This window comes from Neolamprologus multifasciatus, chromosome 5 (assembly GCF_963576455.1).
Source record: "Neolamprologus multifasciatus chromosome 5, fNeoMul1.2, whole genome shotgun sequence".
Classification (NCBI taxonomy): Eukaryota; Metazoa; Chordata; class Actinopteri; order Cichliformes; family Cichlidae; genus Neolamprologus; species Neolamprologus multifasciatus.
The window spans coordinates 5,412,390-5,425,062 of record NC_140443.1 but is presented as its reverse complement, the minus strand read 5'-3'; the positions used below and the strand labels follow the sequence as shown (position 1 = coordinate 5,425,062).

Below are 12,673 nucleotides of genomic sequence, written 5' to 3'. Positions count from 1 at the left end.
TTCATTTCTAGTTCACTTCCTTCCTGCTTTTGCCCAGCTGCACAGCTCAGATGTTCTTTTTATATCCAATAAAATGTCGTGTTTTGCATTAGTACATCAGCTTTTTTCCTTTGTTAATCCAGTCTTTTATTATAATAATAGACTCTAACAGAAAGAAGTGTTATGAAGTTTGATGTACACTGAAAAATAGGGATTGCCATCTCTTGGATTTATGTAAGCATCTTGCGTGTATTTAACACAATTGCCTCATGCTTTAAAGTTAAGTGTAACTATATAGTGTAGAAACTACATTAAATGCAGAGAGGGTAGATTAAATTGTTCATATCATGATCGAGCGAAGTAAGTAAATAATATAGCAATGTTAAATCTTGCCACATCGCACGGGATTTCAGTCTTGCGTGCTTTGGATCGTAGTTTGAGGAAGGCTGCCTCTGCTTTTTTCGGTATACCGAAAAAAGTAAATTGGGTGGTTGTTTCATTAAAAAAGTTTACCTTGTAATTTGAACACAAGAATTTCATGTTTCTATCTTGAACGTAATTAAATCATGTAGGATCTATATTTATATATATATAAATATAGATATATAAAGTCAACAACTTAATTTGTTCTTGTTGAGATTACATGATACAATCTAGTAAGAGTGGTTAGTTGCTGGACCAATGAAATCACAAGATCACACGAGGTTTCAAACTGCAGGAAAATCATGTGTATGCTATTGCTATTTATCATGGTTTAACCTGTCAAGGACAAAAGAAAATTCTGCATCAAAATGACAATATTGCAAAGTATTAAAATATTCCAAGAGCTCATCTTACTTCATCTAAACATGTTCCAATTGTGTTTTATCAACACAAAATGCACAGGTTTATTGAATATGAATAAGTTGTGTTGATTTAACTCAGTTGTTTAAGTTTCTGCCAAAGCAACCAATGTCCACTATTGAAATAAATAAATCCAACTTGGCCTTTTTTTCAGTGTAGAGGTGTTTTGCAAGTCTACAAAGTTTTATACAAAAGGAAATATGCCATGCCTTTTTCATATTTAGCTATTTATATTTGCATATGTGAAACATACAAATATAAAAACAAATCTAAAGCATAAACAATGAATGGTAAACGCCTCTATTCTGTGCACAGTTTCAATTGTGTATCATGGGTCTCTCACATATTATCAGCAGGGGTGACTCCCCGACACTGCTGGTGACATCATTTCTTGTCCTATAAAAGCTGACAGGAGGACTGAAGACTATCACAGACCACCAGCTGTTCTGCGTACTGTAGCCCGACCATCATGCGTGAAATTGTACATCTGCAAATTGGACAGTGTGGCAACCAGATCGGCTCAAAGGTAAAATAAATAAAATATATAGACAAATGCATTAGCGTTGTTAAAACTTCCTATGTAATTCTTAAAAAGATTATTTAAAGATGCATCAGTTTGACTATAAACCACTTTTTACTCTAATTGTGGTTGAGATAAAATGACAGAAAATACTTTTATTTACTGGCCGCATTATTTTGCTTTTTTCTATTTCGGTGTATATTGTCACATGCAATTTTTCTTTTGCATATCAAAAACAGTTTTGAGTGACACTGGGTGTTCCCTGTCAGGCATTCAGGCTAAAGATAAGAGCTAAAATGAGAACTGCAGTGCGAGCACTGGGTGTGACATTTTTATCGTCGCTGACGCAAAAAAGAGAGTGAAACTACAAGATAATAAAGCTGAAAACATAACACTTTTAGATACTTTTAAAGTTGACTCAAGATGCTGACTTTAAATAACTTTACCATTTGTACAACTCGAGATCTGAGCTTGGGGAATCTGTTATTAATTCTGTATTGTTTATGTAAAGATTTCCATTTGTACAACCTGATGTGTCTAATATGTAAAACTAAAAAATGTTAAAAGATAAAGTCAATTATTGTAGCAGTCAGCGCAACTTAATTAAAGTCATTTCGAATATATTGCATACGTGGGAAGTTGAACAAACAATTTTAAAAAAAACATCTAATTTTATGTCCAATAGCAAATTCTGCACATCGTGTGTGTAAATAAACTCCAGTTTAATCCAATTTACATGCAACAGAAGAAAGCTTTAAAAATCATAAATGAACCAACCACTTCCTTATTTGTTAAACTACACACCCTAAAATTTTTATTAATCTTAATGCTGTACTCACAACACACAAAGCACAAAATAATCTAAATCTAAAGTGCATTCAGAGGCTGTTTGAAATGAGAGAGTAACAGTTTGAACTCAGGGCGGAAAAGTAGTGGTCCGGACAAATATTGAGGGATTAACTTGTGGAACATTTGTGTTGAAGAATTAGGATTCTGTACTTCAATATGAAAATGTAAAATAACTGTTTAAAAGTAATGTGGTAACCAACTTTAGTGCTGATGTATGGTTTTCATTTTTTATTAGCTATTAATTTGGTGAGATGTTATAAATTTCTTGTTATTTAGAAAAAAAAACGGTAGATTTAACAGCCTGATATTTTAGCCTACACCTTTTTGTTTTAATGGTCATTAGGGTTGTAAATACTGTAAACAGTGATCAAAATATTTTTTAAAGAAACCATTTAAACATCAAAAGTGTCAAATAAAGTATTAATTTTCTGCATCTGCAAACATTTTTGCTTTTGCTTATGTTATACTGATGCTTTTATTTCTTGGCAGTTTTGGGAAGTGATAAGTGAAGAACATGGGATCAACGCAACAGGCATTTACGAAGGAGACAGCAACATCCAACTGGAGAGGGTCAACGTCTACTTCAACGAGGCGCACGGTGCGTTATTAACTTGAGCTGCTTTATCTGGCTTGATAAATTTCACATTTTTATTTATAAGTTCCAGCTGTTTACAAATTTTCAAATAAACAATATTAAAATTAATGAAGTCTTTTTTAAAACTTCAACTGTGTTTGCAGGTGGTAAATATGTCCCCAGGGCACTACTGGTGGACCTGGAGCCTGGCACCATGGACAGTGTAAGAGGAAGCCGCATTGGGGCCCTTTTTAGACCAGACAACTTCATCCATGGTGAGATAATCAATAATATGCAAACTCTGAAACTTTCTGTCTCACATTTCTGTGCTTTTGATTTTCATGACTTTTTGAGAAAGGAGGCTATATGCAGTTTACTATATTATACACTACATGTTGTGCTTTGGATTTAGAAAGCTCTTGGATAGAGTTGTACAGTGTAAATGTTATATTATTTTTATAATATTAGCCTTGCAGTAAGAAAATAATAAGGTTTCCATCTTGGCTTTATTTAAAAAAAAACAAAAAAACAACTGAATTTGACTTATTGAATTTCAGAAAGTAAAACTGGTAAAACTGATTTTAAAAAAATTGCAAAATTGCTGTGCTAAGCATTTAACCTGTGAAAAGTTGATACATTTACTGCCCTAGAAGCTGAAAAGTGTCACAATTTCTTTTCTTTTTAAAATTGTGATGCATGTTATCAGCATCCTTGACCTACATACATTTATTCTGGCATTACAGGAAACTCAGGAGCTGGGAACAACTGGGCAAAAGGCCACTATACAGAGGGCGCAGAGCTGGTGGAGCAGGTGATCGACAGGGTGAGGCACGAGAGTGAAAGCTGCGACTGCCTGCAGGGATTCCAGCTGGTTCACTCACTCGGGGGTGGCACTGGTTCTGGAATGGGAACCCTCATCATCAACAAAATCCGCGAGGAGTACCCCGACCGCATCATGAACAGCTTCAGTGTCATGCCGTCGCCTAAAGTCTCTGACACGGTGGTGGAGCCCTACAACGCTACGCTGTCAGTCCACCAACTTCTGGAGAACACTGACGAGACCTACTGCATTGACAACGAGGCCCTCTATGACATCTGTTTCCGCACGTTAAAACTGACCACGCCGACTTACGGGGACCTCAACCACTTGGTTTCCATGACCATGAGCGGGGTCACGACTTCTCTGAGATTCCCTGGACAGCTCAACGCCGACTTGAGGAAGCTCGCCGTCAACATGGTGCCCTTCCCTCGCCTTCATTTCTTCATGCCAGGCTTTGCCCCTCTGACGCCACGTGGCAGCCAACAGTACAGAGCTCTCACTGTACCCGAGCTCACCCAGCAGATGTTTGACGCCCGCAACATGATGACAGCGTGCGACCCGAGGAGAGGCCGCTACCTCACGGTCGCTGGCGTCTTCCGTGGTAGGATGTCCACCAAAGAAGTGGATGAGCAAATGCTTGCCATCCAGCAGAAAAACAGCAACTACTTTGTGGATTGGATCCCCCATAACGTGAAGGTCGCCGTGTGTGACATCCCACCTAGAGGCCTCAGAATGGCCTCCACGTTCATTGGCAACAACACAGCCATTCAGGAAGTGTTTCGAAGAGTGGGCGAGCAGTTCGTCATGATGTTCAGACGGAAGGCGTTTCTCCACTGGTATACGGGGGAAGGTATGGATGAATTGGAGTTTACGGAGGCAGAGAGCAACCTCAATGATCTGGTCTCAGAGTACCAGCAGTACCAAGATGCCACTGCTGATCTAGATTGGGAACCAGAAGAGGAAGAAGAGGAGGGACCCTCACCATCAGCAACAGCAACAAGAAAGGCACAGTCTAAGGTGGAGGTTACGTTGGAAACAGTGACTGAAATGAGCAAAGAAGCCAAAGATGAGTAGAAGATAGAAAAAATGTTGGAATATTGGTATTAAAACGAACTCTTACTCTGTAGTTTGTCGCGTCCGTTGTTGGTGTAAGCGATAAAAGGTGCTGCAACATATTTGCAACAATAATGGTGATTGTCTGCTTTGTATTCTTAAAATGATTGTGTGCTTGAATGTGCGTTTTCGAGGTCTAGATTTTTTTAAAATTTCACAGTAAATTTGTTAAATACTATTTTTGCATGTATATATGAAAAGTAATGTTTTGGCAGCACTATATATCCATCAGCTTTAAACGTGAAGTGTCACCTTTACACTGCTTGACCAGTATCGTTTGCATTTTGCATAAGTTGTGATAGCAATTAAAAACAGTAAAACAAGAGTGAAATTTTGTTCCAACAATGAAAAAGGAAAGCCATATTTTTTACTTTTAATTCAGTGACACAATTTTAAGCTAAACTGGACTAAACTCAGCTCTACTGATGGACGTTCCTCTGACAGCACACTGACACTGATACCGGCTAAGGCTGTCACACAGTTTCCTCCCACTTTCACGAGCCTGGGGTATAGAGATTACTCATAACTCGAACAAACTAGCTGCACTCTGAGATAAGTACACATGCTGCCAAGATGTCCAAGTTCAACCGCAATAAAGCCACACTGCACTGGGATTAAAGAGAAGTCTGTAAATCACACGGGGGCATAGGTTATGGTGACAAGTGCAGTATTGCCCCACAGAGGACAAATTCTACAATGTAGCAACAAAGCTAGGAAGGAAAAACAGCTGTCATATTTACCAAAAAGCAAGCAGGGTTAATATCACTCAAAAAAGAAAAGGACTGACTAAAGAGAGATATTACTTCTCATTCTCAATAGTTTGAGTATTCAGTAATAACTCAAAAGCTATGTAAATGTTAAAAAAAAAACTTTATTTCACATAATCCTGTCCAGCAGCATTAACGTTTATTGTAATTTTATTGAATAATTATGTAATTAACCACAAGATATCACACTCAGCTTGAAAAAATTACTTGGAACTGTCTTGCACTGGAAGAGATAAGGACACCAGTTTTTACTTGACACAGCACTCACAGTACTAGCAGTTCCCAAACTCGTCCAGTAGCTCATCTTCCCATTGACAAGGACGACCATTTACCCCAAGGTTGTTACACTGAGCCAGAACTAGGTATGACAAAACACCTTCAAAGAACACTTTTGAAGAAGCAAAACTTGACTGAAAAAACACTGCACACAAAAAAACTAAAATATTTTTTTAAAGGTAATGTGAGTATTGCTGTTTTCTTTGTAATGCATATTGCAATTTTTCTAAAATATTGCTCCTGAGAAATACCACCCACAGATCTATATATATTAAAAAAAATTTTTTAAAGATCTGCCAATAAAGATTTGTTTTTTGAGGGGTGGGGGTAACTTTTTTGCTATATAAACTAAACTAAACCTAACTGAAAACTGAGCAAAAGGGAGGAAAAGTGAAAATAAATCCCGTTTTCACTCAGTAAAACAAGTCTGTCACTTCATAATTGCGCAGAGAAAATTAAGACCGTAATAAAGACTCAGGATCTACAGAGCCTGCACACTTATAACCAAGTGCTGAACCATTACATGAAGATTTGACCTGTGACTCCGTCCTGTTGCATCAGCTGAGTAGGTCTTAACCTTCAGCTGAGTTGTGTAACAGACAAGGGCGATATTCACAGAGCCTGCCAAGCCTGATGGGAAAAAAACTTATTATGCATACTTAAGGTGATATGTTATAATCACGCTTTTGTTACATCGGTTAAGTGAATTCTCCATGGACATTTACGATAAACTATTTCTTATCCTTCTATTCCAGGGTCAGTGGACTTGTACGGCATGTGCCACAGTAGCGGAAGTGCGTCACGCACCCGTGACTTGCTCTGGTATGAAGGGAGGGGACATGCGGTTGTCTTTGAACGTGGTTCACCCCGGTCTGTCAGTGCGTCTGTGCCAGTCTACCGGCTCTTTAAATTAGCCCCCCTTTCACCACCAGCGATCACCTACCTAAACCATGAAGATCTGGACCTCAGAGCACATATTCAAGTGAGTAAATTACCCCTGAAAAGCATTTTTATGTCCGGCCTGCAGGAGCTCGGTGTGTGGTTCAGCACTTAAGTAACGCTAGTTTTAATCCGCTGAACAACACACGTAGGGTTTATAAGACAAAACTGTAACCAGACGATGTTCCTAACTATAACTAACGGACTATGTAAGTGAAATATAACCTGTCTACGGTATAACTTTACTGTCGCTAGCTTGTATGCTAAAATGACAAGCTAAGGAGAAGTACCAGACGTATTCTATTCGTTGTCAGTCTGTGTGTAGTTTTAAAAACAATGTAATGCTGAAAAGAAGTCACGCAAGTTCATAGGTGATTGTCAAAGTATTAACATAGCCATGGTGTGTGCGGAACTGCCGGTTTCTGGTTACGGATGCTTTTGTCATTGCATAATCAGCCAGCCAGGTCCAGTCCTTGGGGCGTAACCTTTCCCCTACATTTCCGTGTGCGTCACTACGCAACGGGCCAGTGCATGGCAACCACTCAAAACAACATTTTTACTCAATGAGCGCTCTTTACTGATGTTTTGTTCAAACATTATATATATCCACTTAACTTTGGATGGATATTTTGAAAAATTGGAAACTGGGAAATTGTTTAGACTCATTAAAATATTTTGACACATTAAATATTTTAAACACCAGTTCGAATCTTTTTTTTTTTAAATAGTCAAAAAAGCAAAAAAAAAAATTTTTTTTTGTTACTGAGTAGTGGTTAATTCACTAGTCATTTAATTGTTAAATGTGTGTATTGTTAGCAAACTCGTTTTAGCAGTGTTGGAAAATATATTCATATCGCCAAAAAAGAAGAAAAACATGACACAAATTGCTTAAATGAAATAGAATAGCTACCAAAATGTAACACAAAGGAGTAGTTTGAGATATTATACAAAGGAAAGAGAATAAATTAATAGTTATGAGATAAAATGAGTGCTGATATTGGATTTAATGTTGATAGCCAACATAAAATGGTAATTTATAAAGAATTATTTTAGCTCTGCATTCAGTTTGTGTAAATATAATGTATAAGACATAAAATGTGTATTTGGCAGTTTTTATTTGTTACAATATTAATATTTTTGCTTTGCTTCAACAGCCACCCTTGGGAGATGGTGATTAAAGCTGCTATGCAGAAGTACCCAAACCCCATGAACCCCAGTGTGGTTGGGGTGGATGTTCTGGACAGAGAAATTGACACACAAGGACGCCTCCACAGTAAAAGACTGCTCAGCACAGAGTGGGGGCTTCCATCCATAGTGAAATCTGTGAGTATCAAAACCCAGCTGTGCATCAAAACCCAGTTGTGCAGCTGTTTGATAAGATTGTGCAAACACACAATCTTATCAAACGATAGAAAAAGCAGATAGAAGCGTGGCAATGGTGAGAGGTTAAGGCTTTCCATTCAACAAGTGCAGCGATAAACTAACAGGTTATCAGGCTATTTCTGTCCAGGAATAGTAGCAACAGCTGACCTGTCTGCCCAGGCGGGTTCATGGCTGCGTGCCATGACTCGTGCTGTACAGGACACCGTAGTGACATTTCTGTCATTGCTCAGATGTAACCCTTTACGCCATGTGATGTAACTTTCCGTCTTTGCATGTCAGCCCAGTTAAAACTAGCAGTCACCTGAATCGGAGCAGTGACGGAAGCCTCTGAATATCTGTCATGTCATTGAACTTTTCCCTTTTGACTCTCACTTTTTGAAGCCAGTAATGATAAGACTGCAGAAAGCTGATATGCTTCACACTGTTTAACTGTTTAAATATTAGGAAATCCGGTGCTGTTCTTCAGCATTGACCTTTGCTTGGATTTCTTCAGGTGGAGGAATGCTCACTCACTACATCTATGACTAGCCTCTGTAATTCCAAGGACAGACTATGACCCGGTGATTGATAGTGTATTAATGTAATCTTTAATCAGATTGTCTCAGTGTCTGCGTATGAACTAGATCCATCTTATGGATGATGCCCTGTGACAAAGGTCTCCTAGGAGAGTTGTAGTTGTGGCAAACTAAATCATCAATTTGAAGCTCAAGCAAGTGGAATCAGCCTTCTCTTACTGCAGTCTATTTTGCCTCTTGTACTCTGGAAAATATGGCATATGAGTTACAAGAAGTTAACATTTGCACCATGTGATAATTTAACTCGCATTAAAGTGTTGTGGTATCAAAAAGCCTCTTTTGGAAGTAATCCGTGGAAGTAGTAATTTAGTGAAAACACAAAGTGTTTACTCAGCTGCAGCCTTCATGTTTCTACTTAAAACACAGATTAAGTAACACTTCTTCACATGAAGTTTAGAGTCATTAGAAGGTCAATTATGATTTCTAAACTCACTTTTTTGAATTATCTTTGAATCTGCTCCATTTCTGAAATATCTCTTAAGGTTTGTGTAAAATGTATCTCTCTCTCTCTTTGTCCTCAGCTCGTTGGTAACGCACGAACATACACTTATGTTCAGGAACAATCAGTTATTGATCCCAAAGAGCAGACTTTTGAACTTCAGTCTTCAAATGTGAGTACTAAAAAGTTTTTAAAAATTATAAATATTGTATAAACACCTCCTGCTTTTTGGCTCACAGTGGGTGAAAAACCAGATTACCGAGCACGGATCAAAGCACACTTTTACGGTCGTACCTCGTTGTGCTGCCAGCTGAATATAGACCATGATGCTGGCAAGCAGGAGCAAATCTGATTTCATTTCTGACTGCTAAGAATGGGAGAATCTTTCTTACATGTTCTTATGAGACCTGTTTGACATGCACACACCTGAAGAGTTTCTGTGACTTAATCCCAGAATCAAGTCCAATTTGTTAAACTGCGTGAGAAGACACTTCTTAGCAGAGTGTATTTAGAGGCACATGTAGAGTATTTTGGAACTAAAAAAGAACTTCAACTTTCTGATTCAATCAACTCATTAAGAGCATGAAAATCTTCACGTCTGATACGTTTTTGATTTAGTTCAGTCTCTTACTGTTCTTATTGTCTTGGAGACGCCATATAATCTGCACATAATTTTCTTATGGATTAATAAGTATTCTGATTTGTAACTAGTCTCTTGTGAACTTGCTTCACCGCACCTGCAATAATGGAAGAATTTAAGTTCTTTCTTTTTTCTTTTTGTTAATGCCTTTTCTGGTGTTTTAACAATTGACTTATGGTTATTGTCCTACTGCTGTAAGGCATGATCTCTCCATAATCTCACAATTTGCATTTCCCTCTCTCCAGATCACATTCACAAACATGGTATCTGTGGATGAAAAATTAACATATAAACCACACCCTGAAGATCCAGAAAAGTAAGTTTTAACACTGTTACACTGATGTAACATGTGTTATAAACACTCGGAGCTTGAAGTGTCAGATTGTTCAAGGCATTTTTTTTAAACTTATAAATTTCACGATTTCTTTAGAACAATATTGACCCAGGAGGCTATCATCTCTGTGAAAGGGGTCAGTCTCAGCAGCTACCTGGAGGGAGTTATGGCCAGCACCATCTCTACTAATGCTGGAAAGGTAAGAGGTTCCTTCAAACTGTACTGAGATTGGTCAAGTTTTAAGTAGTTTTGCATGTGACTAGTGTTGGTTAAATAACTAAAACCTAGCTGTAATTACATATAGGCAGAAGTGTTTATAGCCATTGCAAATCACAAGAAAAGAAGGGAGATGATAACTGTTATGCTGGGGCAGTAGCAGCAGATTTGTGGCATTTCACTTGTACATCCAAAAGTACTTGTGTGGAAAAATCTTTAAAAACTACGAGATGACTAGTCAACAGCTTAACGTTCTCTCCAGACCAGTCGCTGCATGAAGTGGGTTTACGTGTTTCAGGCACGCCGTCTCTTCTGTTCTACTTGATGCAACTCATTTTCCCGTGAACTAACGTTTCACTTTGTTCTCGAACAGGGCCGTGAGGCTGTGGAGTGGGTTATCAGGCGACTGAATACAGAAATTGAGGAGCTGGCAGCCACAGCACGTGGGACCATACGCACCCCGATGGCTGCTGCAGTCACAGAGAAATGACACCCAACTCTGGTGTTCAGCTAAGTTTCAGATTGGACTGAACAGCAGAACAGCCAGCCTCCTTCTATGATACTCTGGTCCTGTTTGGTGCTTTGGGGATTTTTGTATTATTTAAGGGTACAATTTGGCATGTTGTGTACTTTTACCAGTTATTCTAAGCCGGAGACTGCTGCCTAAAGGAGGTCTGAGTGTTTTCTAGTGATGCGGCCTGGCGGGACTGCTTTGATAGGGCGCTGAAAAGTTGGTGGCTCACTCAGGGACATTTAAACACTACTGCCATTTGTGTCTTTGAAAAAAGGTGCAATGTGGAAGGACTGGAAACACAAGAAATGTGCCAATGCAGACGCTGCTGTTTGTCTTTACAAATGCCTTCTCCAGGTGTGTTTTCATCTGGCAGAAATGTGTCAGAATGCCAGCACATCGTCTCTGGTCTGAGCTTCACGTTTACAGCAGAAAAACGGGTCATGGTGAGACGTATAGGAGTGACTGTAACAAATGCGTACACTGAGAAATGATGGCTGATATTAGCCATGGAGGCGGCAGGTCAAGCGCATCGAATGTCACAAATGCATGCAAGCAGGTCAGATTAAACGGTTTGGGTTATCCACAGTGACCACAGTAAGGTTTATTTGTGTAAGAGAGCCACCTCAACAGTGTTTTCGTATGGGACCTCGGTTACAACAACAGACTGTACTAGGTACGAATGCAAGCCTGATACTAAACTGTACTGATGTAATGTAGTAACTTATGTCATTGGGGTATTTAAGTGAAATGAAGGGATCAAAGTACTTGCCATATTTATACTTTTAAAAATGTATAGTAGACCTTCTCAAATGCTGCTTTAATGTAACATAAACATGAATCTGTTTACTGTGTAGAAACAAGGGTCAGACTTCTTTTTACATACTAAACCTGAGGTCGTTTCAACTGAAGGAGTTTTATCAGCACATGCATAATCCTGTAAGCATGATCACTGAATGCCGGGGCCGAAAGCTTCACACTTATTACCAGTAAAAGCTGCTACATGTGCTAAGCAAGCATTTTGATAAAACTGTTTCAGTGGATACTCTGTGTTTGAGATAGTCTCATAGTGGGAATCTGTGTGGCGATGGTAAACGCACAACTTTCTGTATATAGCATATTTATAAATTTTTTTTTTTTTTATCTATGTCAGGGATATTTATTTTTGGAGAAAAAAAAACTATTTGGAAGAGTAAACTATGAGTTTGGTTGATTTTTAAAGGCAAAACAACATGTTCACGTTATAATTTGTTTTCTGAATGGGTTATTGTGTAAAAGATTCTCACCAAATGCAGAATGTGTGAATAAAATATTTGAACCCTTTTTATTTAAGAGCTTTTGTCAGATATTCTTTCTTGTTTTCTGGTTTCTTGCTGGAGGCAATGGTTGTATATTTTAAACACAGAGGGAGTTACCTGACATAAACGGGAAATGCTGCACATTTGACAGGATGCTTGAAGTTCTGACTTCATCATGCAGGCGCCACATGCTGCCACGTAGTGGACAAATGTCACAGTTACAATTTCTGGGAAAAAAATGAAGGAAATGAAATGATGCTAATTAAAAAGAATTATTTAAAATGTTTGTGGAAGACGAAATGATTCATATTTTATATCTTTTGGGTGACATATTTCTACAGGATTATTGAAATTTTAAAAATACTGAACCCCAAGTCAGACTAATTTATTTTGAACCAGTGTATGAGCAGCTGTGTTCCATATCTGCAGTGTTGGGAAGGTTACTTTTAAAATGTATTCCACTACAGATTATAGAATACATGCCCCGAAATGTATTTTGTAACGTATTCCGTTACGTTACTCAATGAGAGTAACGTATTCTGAATGCTTTGGATTACTTAATATATTATCATGCTGTTTACAACTACATGAATGTAC

The 12,673-nt window shown here is 38.3% G+C and overlaps 3 protein-coding genes across 3 annotated transcripts in view; 2 read left to right on the top strand and 1 right to left on the bottom strand.

Moving 5' to 3' along the window:
- Nucleotides 1–12,339, bottom strand: part of LOC146517897 (guanine nucleotide-binding protein G(s) subunit alpha-like) — a 54,515-nt gene extending 42,176 nt beyond the window's left edge. Inside the window, exon 1 of the mRNA XM_085160760.1 lies at nt 12,194–12,339. Within this exon, the coding sequence (XP_085016886.1) occupies nt 12,194–12,266 (73 nt within the window). The 5' untranslated portion in view covers nt 12,267–12,339. The remainder of the gene's footprint in view (nt 1–12,193) is intronic.
- On the top strand, nt 1,227–5,023 carry tubb1 (tubulin, beta 1 class VI). The gene is made up of 4 exons (XM_085160758.1): nt 1,227–1,348; nt 2,681–2,789; nt 2,930–3,040; nt 3,509–5,023. The coding sequence occupies exons 1-4, from the start codon at nt 1,292–1,294 to the stop codon at nt 4,657–4,659; spliced, it is 1,428 nt and encodes a 475-aa protein (XP_085016884.1). The 5' UTR covers nt 1,227–1,291; the 3' UTR covers nt 4,660–5,023.
- prelid3b (PRELI domain containing 3) lies at nt 6,479–12,110 on the top strand. Its single transcript, XM_085160764.1, has 6 exons — nt 6,479–6,723; nt 7,835–8,003; nt 9,160–9,249; nt 9,963–10,033; nt 10,148–10,250; nt 10,641–12,110. The coding sequence occupies exons 1-6, from the start codon at nt 6,692–6,694 to the stop codon at nt 10,755–10,757; spliced, it is 582 nt and encodes a 193-aa protein (XP_085016890.1). The 5' UTR covers nt 6,479–6,691; the 3' UTR covers nt 10,758–12,110.
- Nucleotides 12,340–12,673: the final 334 nt, after the last annotated feature.

Excerpts from the sequence above, each read along its gene's own strand:
- tubb1 (XM_085160758.1), top strand. The coding sequence starts at position 1,292 with ATGCGTGAAATTGTACATCTGCAAATTGGACAGTGTGGCAACCAGATC. Across the intron at positions 1,349-2,680 it reads GCAACCAGATCGGCTCAAAG|TTTTGGGAAGTGATAAGTGA; the intron begins GTAAAATAAATA and ends ATTTCTTGGCAG. Across the intron at positions 2,790-2,929 it reads CTACTTCAACGAGGCGCACG|GTGGTAAATATGTCCCCAGG; the intron begins GTGCGTTATTAA and ends CTGTGTTTGCAG.
- prelid3b (XM_085160764.1), top strand. The coding sequence starts at position 6,692 with ATGAAGATCTGGACCTCAGAGCACATATTCAA. Across the intron at positions 8,004-9,159 it reads TTCCATCCATAGTGAAATCT|CTCGTTGGTAACGCACGAAC; the intron begins GTGAGTATCAAA and ends CTTTGTCCTCAG. Across the intron at positions 9,250-9,962 it reads TTGAACTTCAGTCTTCAAAT|ATCACATTCACAAACATGGT; the intron begins GTGAGTACTAAA and ends CCCTCTCTCCAG.